The sequence below is a fragment of the Gordionus sp. m RMFG-2023 genome, chromosome 5 (genome assembly GCF_954871325.1).
Source record: "Gordionus sp. m RMFG-2023 chromosome 5, tfGorSpeb1-WG-v2, whole genome shotgun sequence".
NCBI lineage: Eukaryota > Metazoa > Nematomorpha > Gordioida > Chordodea > Parachordodidae > Gordionus > Gordionus sp. m RMFG-2023.
This window is the reverse complement of record NC_088779.1, coordinates 6,726,935-6,735,868: the sequence shown is the minus strand read 5'-3', so window position 1 is coordinate 6,735,868 and position 8,934 is coordinate 6,726,935. Positions and strand designations below refer to the sequence as shown.

Genomic DNA, 8,934 nt, shown 5'->3' with positions numbered 1-8,934 from the left:
TCCGTTCTGTTCAAACCTCATGGACCAGATAAGATCGCGACTACCAATCTAACACATTTATAATGTACTAAATTTATAATTAAAAAAATCGTTATTAAAAATTTGACCTTGTAATTTGTACCTTATAATTGGAAGTAACTTAACATATCTAAATATGAACTATATTTAATTTTATAATAATTTATTTTGTAATTTATTTACCTTAAAACCCACAACTAAAAATAGATTATTTTAAATTAAACTCATAAGTATATAAATTTCGCTTAGATAATATAGACAAATTTTAATTATTTTTTTTATAATAAACTTTTTTAAAACTTTAATATAGTGACTTTAAAATATATAAATTCGGACTAGATTTAGTATTAAAATTATTTTTTTTTTTTAAATTTTACCCTTAACCCAAATAAACTAAAAATATAGCATTTTAAATTGCAACTCACAGGTATATATAGGGCTTAGAAAAATGGTTCAAATCCGTTTTTGATTATTATTTTTTAATAATTTAAAATTTTATTTTTATGTAATATATTTGCAATTTAAGGGAATAGAAAACAAATTGTGATAATTTTTTTTCATAGCATTAACATTTCAAGCGATATTTAATATAAAATGAACCAACATTTCTCAGTACTTTTTATAAAAAACCCTATGCTTAGCATGCGTGTTCTAACTCAACTTTAGTATCGCATAAACGAATCTTGTCCCATCTTACACTTACAGGTAATTGACTGGTTAGATTCTATATTATCTGATTAATTATACCAAATTTAGACTTAAAACTTTTAACCAACGAAAGAAGGATTATTCTCCTTTAATTTAATGATACAGGAATTGCGGACACCGATTTTAACTTGAAAATATCCTTCATTTTACAGAATTTGGGGCAAAATATAAATTTTTATATCAACTATTTCATTAATTTATTTGTTCATTTTTTATGTAAAATGTAAATATTAATATTATAGACTATGGTATCACGTCAATTCGGCGCGGAAAATTCGGCGCGGAAAATTTGGCGCGGCGACAATTCAGCGCGTATCTATTACAGTTGCAATTGATTATATATTACTTAGTATAAAAAAATAAAGATGATTAAATAGAAATCATTTTGAATGTTGGTCCTATTAATTATTTCTTCATATTTATTTTTACAAAAATCTCAATTTTATTTACTAAATGTGTAATATCAAAAAAATATTAACAACCAATATTTATACCTATTTCATTGGTTGACCAATTTACCACATAAGGTATATTGATTAGTAGCCAATGTAAGCCGAGATTTTGGGCATAGAAGAAAAAGAAAAAGAAAGGTTTGGACCTCTATCTCGAATCTTACATATTATTTTAGCTGGAATTTTAAAAATAGACCCAGCCATGGTTCCAAAAAAAATCAAATTAAGACTGACTCACTTTTTAGATTAATTAAAAATCCTTAAATTCTATTAATCCTTTTAAAAAAATATTATGCTTAGGCTAATTTTTTCTATTATATTAATCAAAAATTAAATGTGTATTATCAAAAAAAATTTACAATCAATATTTATACCTATTTCTTTGTTGACCAATTTATCACATAAGGTATGTTGATTAGTAGCCAATGTTATGTAAGCCGAGATTTTGGGCACATTACTTATCAGGGGGTTATATTATTTTTTTAAACTTTTATAATTTTTTTTTTATTGTCTAAAATTAGGCGTGAAAAGGGGATTTAAGATTTAACATTATAGTACTTATCAAGGGGGTATTTTGGGTCTATTTTTAAAAACAGTTGATTAAGATTGTTGCCAAAATAATATATAAGATTAGAAATAGTAGTCAAATCTTTCTTTTTCTTTCTTCCTTCTATGCGCAAAATCTCCAGACTTACATAATATTGGCTACTAATCAACATACTTTATAATGTGGTAAATTGGTCCATTAAAGAAATAGGTATAAATATTAGTAATTTTTTTCGATATTACACATTTAGTAAATAAAATTGAGATTTTTGTAAAAATAAATATGAAGAAATAATTAATAATACCAGCATTCAAAATGACTTCTATTTAATCATCCTTAAATTTTTATACTAAGTAATTTATAATAAATTGCAACCGTAATAGATACGCGCTAAATTGTCGCCCCGCTAAATTGTCGCATGGCCGAATTGACGCTGCGCCTAATTTTCCGCGCCGAATTGACGTGGAACCAATATTAACTATTATTTTTAAAAATGTTACATACATAAAATAGAGTACTAAAATAGAATAAAAAAGATTCCACGCAAAATAATTTCACCAAAAAATGTTTTTAAATTAAAAATAAAAAAAATGTGTTATATATCTTTTAAATAATTTGCATGTTTTTTTTATATATACATTTTATATATGTTATTTTAAATATATTTTTTAAATAAATAAATATTTAAAACAAATTTATTGAACCCTGAACTCTAAATTTTAAAAAAGGGTTCAGGTTTAGGTTCAGTAAAATATTGAGAGTAAGAAGAGTATTAGGTTGGTAGCCCTAGTTAGTTATGGCTTGATGTTTACAATTTCACGTATGGCTTAATAGACTCGATTTTGCTTGATCACTTAATTTGGGTTGGCATAGCTAAGCTTTTTGATGGTTAAATTTGGATGGGCTTAGTATGGATTGCTTTGATACGTTTGTTCTAGCCTGATCATTTTGGTTCGGTTTAGTTTTGCTTGATCATCCCGGTTTGGTTTAATTTTGCTTGGTCGGCTCAGTTCTGCTTGGAATGACTTATCATATTGATATTCTCATCTTAAATCCGTTCAGAGTTAGTTGACCATTTGGCATTGCGTAGTCTTTTTCCGGCTTGATTTAGGTGGATTAGGTTGGGCTCAGTTTATTGGCGTTGTTTAAACGGGTTTGTTAAGTTAACTGCAGAGCCGAAGTCGGGAATTATTTTCTGGGGGACTCACTACTTACTTAGGGGGAGAATATTTTTTTGAGATAAAACAAATAGTTAGGCATTCATATAAATTTTTTTTACTTATTTTTATTAAAAATTTTAAAATTAAACTATGAATACAAAATAATACTCGACACTTTTTATTTTAAAATGTTAGCATAAATGAATTAAATTCCATTCTGTGTTTTTTTTTCATAAGCCATTAAAATACTAAATTTTGACATTGATCTTTCATATTCTCTAGTGCTCTATAGACCTCTGTTTAGTGTAGAGAATGGGGGCTCATAAGAAGACGTTGATACCCCAATGATAATACTATTCTTTAAATGCAAGATAGTATTTTTTTATACATATAATATTATTTAAATTTGTGTGTCTTTAATTTCTGCAGTTAATAATTCTTTTGCTATTTCAAAGATGTATAAGTAATAATGATTCTAATGGGACTTTTATCTGATAAATAATTATGGTTAAGGGGGGACAATATAACATGATAGATGATTATAATTATTTTATGTAGAAATGATTAACAAAAATTTTATAGTAATTATTTTTTAAAGAACTTTACTTGGAGCCCTTTTTATAACCAAATTGCTATTTGACATCTACTAAAGAATTTTAAAGATTTGTAGGCTTTTTAACAACCCTTAAAGATTTTTGAGGGATGAGATAAAATATTGAAAGTTTTTCAGGCATAATTCTTATCAAATCATAAGAATTATCACTTTTTTATTTTTTAATATATTAATTGTGCAATTAATACAATTTTTAGCTTCCACTTTATACCTAATGACAGTAGATGCTTATTTAGTCGATCTATTGTTATTAATTCATAAATCATAATGGTAAATATTATTAAATTTATACTAACGCATTGAGATAAAAGACCAGATGATTCGTATGAATCATGAGAGGATACCTCTGAGTTAAAAGTTTTTTTAGAAGAGTTAAAATAATACTTCACCAATAGTCACAATTTTCATAAATAACACGAGATGTTTCTATATGACCAGTAAACCTCTAGTCTAGAAGTATTTTAAGAGTATGGCCTGTATATTTTCAGGATACGTTAAAAAGCTTAAAAAAATTATACAATACATTAGTTAAATTAAAAAAAATACAATATTATTATACCAAGGCACATTTTTATTAATATTCTTTGAAGCAGGGTTTGTACTCCTCCATTTCGGCCAGACATGACATTTGCACCATCTTACACTTGACTTATTACATTCTAAGAATTAATATCTAACTCATTATGTTACTTTAAAATATGAAAGACATTGTAAATTAATGATTCCTACTAGATTGCTCAACTGACACAAAAACACTGAATTTGGCAGTGTGTGGGAAAAACCTGGTTTCATACACCTCTGATATTAATTATATTTAAGTAGGAAAAATTAATATATTATAACAATATTTATTTTTTGATTGTATAACATGATAATGTGTTATACTCGTCATGACAAGTCTATCAAAAATAATGCAAACTAGAGTTATATGGTCACTTATTAATGATACATCTTTTATCTATAAGAAATAAAACGGTTAATCATCCAGCTTATTATGAAAATAATGAGAAATTCAAAAAAGAATTGAATGATCTTGGACAAAAGACATACTATAATATAACAACGTAGGAGTTAAAAGCGTGTCATTTTATTAAATAGTGTCATAAGATCTATACTATGATATAACAAAATATTACATAAAAAAAACTACATTGACAAAGCGAAGAAAACAATATATAAATTTCTGACATAAAACATTATATTCTTTAAAAAAATTAAAATTGTATAAAATTTTATAGTAGGCTTAGTCTTAACCTTTCTAAAATCAATGTTCTGTCTTCGGTATATAAATTAGGTTTATAAATTATTAATTGATTATTCTCAATTATTCAAATTGCTGATTTACAAATTTTACAATCATTTTAGACTTTTTCAAAAATTTTACAATGTTTAGTTTAGGTATACTTAATATGCGATAATAAAATAATCATTTTTTATAAAAATTAAAAAGATATAAATTTAGTTGTAAAAATTAGTTATCCTCTCCCCTTGTTTAAAAAATAATCTAATTGAATTAGGATTAATTTCAAGGATAGATCATTTGGAAAGCATGATATTATATAATTTTAAAGACATAGCCATACCTCTTTATGGTTAATGCTGATAAGGTATAAACTATAAATTGAACTTTTATCAACCAAATTTCAATAAGGTTATTTTCATAATTATATCAATAGATATAAGTGAACTTTTTAATTATCTTTTTTTTTTACAAAATTTATAAAAAAAAAAAAATTTTATAAAATATTTCTTCGGTGAATAATCATCTCATCATTGATTTAGTTTTGTAGCACTAAAATTATGTTATTTCATTAGTTTTAAAAATTATATTGTATCGTATGATAGCATTCTATCATAAGTTAACTAATTTTCTGTCCCCATCAAGTACAGGCTAACGAGGTTATATCATAAGACTGAATAATTATATTTCATATTATAACTAATTGCTTTAATGCCCTGATAAATAGACTCAACACTTCAAAATATCCCTCAAATAATAAATGTACGTAATCGCGAGCCTCAGGATCTCTATCTTTGATAATTTTTTATCGGGGGGAAGGATGGGTAACAATTTTTTGAGCCTAACGAAAGCCGAATTGAAGGATTCAACTCTCAAACGCTCACGCTTTGCGTGCGCCATCTTGTATTTCAGGGTGGCTCTGCGTTTTCTCCTTTTTTCTTCTCTGGTCAAACACGCTATCACGACATAGGTGTCTCCCAATGAATATTCCAGTATGTTTCTCCGAATTGAAGAATCGTTTTGAACGGGATTTACCGAATAATCAAGATAGCCTTGATACGATGTTCCTAGAATAGATTTGGCGGGAATCGCATTGTTCATAGTATTAATCCTGTTATTATTAATTGGCTTCGATTTAGATTGATTCAGGAGCAAAGGTGTATTGATATTATCCATTGCTTCTTAGAGAGAATTTTTAGAATCCAACAATCATGCATGAATCTTTTTTTTTTACAAAAATTTTTTAATTATTTCTATGCCATTTATGCGATTAAAATTTAAATATCTAATATTGCCGAATAATTTAAATGATCTCTCTGAAAAAAATTAATGTAATCCTAAACCTTGTTTTAAAAATTTTTTCCAACATATATCCAATTACCTACAAAAAAAAATTTTAATAAAATTTTTTTAAATAAAAAATTATGAGAAGGAAGGGTAATATTTATTTGTGCAAAATTTGCATCTAATTTATTACGATATAAATATAACTATATTAATATAATAATAAAAAATTTTTTGTTCTTATAAAGTGTAAAATAACGATTTGTGGCAATTTTGAATATTTTGTCTCTTTTTTTAAGTAAAAAAAAATATATTAAAAGGCAGCGACTTTCAGTTGCGGATCCTTATCAAAAACCGGTGGTAAATAATCTCAGATTAAAAATCCGGCCGGGTTATAAAAATTGAAGAAAAAAAATTAAACTCTGGCCAGACCTCAAAATATTTATATAATTTGCAAAAATCAGTCTCATACTATTATTGTTTTATTTTATTTTTAAAATTATTTAAAATCTTTAAAAATTAAGATCGAGCTGTAAAATAATCTAAATCTAGACTGGTAAAGTTTAACTAGTGTTGTTAAAATGCCCGAATTTGGGGGATTTTTAAAAACGGGCCGATTAAGATCTACTAAGCCAAAATAACATTATGTAAGCCTAGAGATTTGGAAAATATAGAGGTCAAACTTTCTGAGATCTATGAGAAAAATCTTTGAGCTTACATGATATTATTTTGACTAAAATCTTAATCGGACTGTTTTTTAAAAATCTACCCAAATCGAGCCTTTTCAACAACTAAGTTTCACCTTCGCAAGACTCTAAAGAAAAATATACATAAATTGGGACCTGATGAGCGCAGTTTAATATCAACTTCTTTCTTGTTTTTTTTATCGAATATTTAAACACTTTAATATAGGCACATATACTTTACAATTTATTATTTTCATCTAGCATGCTTTAGAGGTGAGGAGGTGGGAGGGGGTGACTAAAGGTTCTTGTAAATTTTGGAGAGTATTTGCTTCCATTTTTTGATGGAAGAATTTATTTTTTTCTCCAAAAAGCTAACGATGCCACTAGAACTCTTTTTCTATATTCAGTATAGAGAGGGGGGGGGCGGGGCACATCGTTGCCAGGGTCACGTGGCACAATCTCGTAAATTAAAAATTGCAAAGTCTAAAGTCTTTAAAAATAAATCTTATGTCGCTATTTATGGAATAGCCCTATGCACGAGAAAATATTTCTCCTAAATCAACTCAGTATATATTAAATTAACTAAATTTATTTTTTACTTTTTGGTAAATATTAATCTTTGAAAGCCTAAACCCTATTATATCATCTATATGGATTTGATACTATAAGAATTCCCTATTTGGAATTTTTTAGTTTCATTGTTTGCCAAAGTAAGAGGGGAGGAGTCATATCAGGCATATGTACATGGCTATATATGTCAATTAAATCATTATTTCTAAGTAGTTTCTATTGGTGCTAACATATGAAATAAAAGGGTTAAATTAAGTTATGAAGCAAATAAAATCAGCCAAGGATTAAATATATTTCATTTTATTATTTATTTTAGTATCAGCTCATAACTAATATTATAATATAATATTATATTTGTAAATATAAAGAAGGATCGGATCGTCAATTATAAATTATAGCAACTAGAAAGTAATATGTCCCGTGTACCCTGTAATGTTTAATTTATCATGCTTATTTTTTAACTTGAAATTTTTAAATATTTTCAAATATTTAGATTATTTCTAAGAATTAACATAAATACTTGGTAGAGAAGTTATCTGACTATACAAAGATTTACTCATCAAAACTTCTCGATAAATAATGAGGGTTTTTTACAAAATTAGGTCTGATGTGCCCCCGTTTCTAATAACTCTAATGTATATAATATGCCGAAAATACTATTTACAGAAAATCTCGTAATTTCTTAATTTGACCACATTTTCTAAGTTTACACGATTTAAATTTGTTATTGTTAATACATTTATAATTTAATATAACATATATACATGATTATATACATAAAATCGAAGTATTTACTAACTTTTTTGCACTGAATGTCTGTCCCTGAGCTATAGCGTTATCGAGATGCTTCCCATTTCTTAAAAAATAAAAGATAAGACAGGACTGACGCTTATCTACTTCTACAGAAATCCAATTTGAAGTTTTTAATTATGGTTCGGTAAAAGACGATTTTAAAATCATTTAAAATTATAAATAGTCCAGATATGAATGAAGCCTTAAATTGAATTTATATGCATCTCATTTTTTAATTGACACTTGACCTAAGTGCTCAATTTCTTAACAGTTTACCTCATTCCAATATTTATATTAATGATATATATTTTAAAAAAAATTATATATTTTTTTATTTGTCTTTGGAGCATGAGATTTATTGGCATCTGTTCTTGTTATTATAAATTCGCATAGTATCATTTCAAATTTAAATAAAAAAATATTTTTCTTGTACAATTTATTCGGTTCAATATCCACCATAAACTCAATTTTAAAAATCATTCTTTGTTCTGTATTCTCCTCTAATGGTCCTTGAATAAATCCTTCCAGGGGAAGTGGGGGAGGGGGGAAGCTAATGTTTTAAACATTGAGTCTCTCAAATTTTGCTTTAAAAAGGCCAAATCATTTGAGCACATCTGAAGTTGATTTTAATAATTTACGTGTATAGTTAACGGGACAAGATTTATTGGAAAGTGACATTAATGGGTTAAATCTGTTGACTAAACTTTAAACCGGGAGGCCATTTTCTAACATAACATGTAATCTTCGGGAAAAAATCATGATGTCCTCTCTTACTTACTTGGACATTCCATAAATTTCTTTTGTTTTAAAAAAATTTGGAAAAAAAGTTTTACAGATATCAATTTATTTTAAAAAGGATGAGGA

The 8,934-nt window shown here is 26.5% G+C and overlaps 1 protein-coding gene across 1 annotated transcript; it reads right to left on the bottom strand.

Annotated features, from left to right (window-relative positions):
• Nucleotides 1-5,467: 5,467 nt before the first annotated feature.
• LOC135930117 (neurogenic differentiation factor 4-like) lies at nucleotides 5,468-5,914 on the bottom strand. The gene has a single exon (XM_065466903.1). The coding sequence runs from the start codon at nucleotides 5,912-5,914 to the stop codon at nucleotides 5,468-5,470; it is 447 nt and encodes a 148-aa protein (XP_065322975.1).
• Between the last annotated feature and the right edge of the window lie 3,020 nt (nucleotides 5,915-8,934).

Excerpts from the sequence above, each read along its gene's own strand:
- LOC135930117 (XM_065466903.1), bottom strand. The coding sequence starts at position 5,914 with ATGGATAATATCAATACACCTTTGCTCCTGAATCAATCTAAATCGAAG.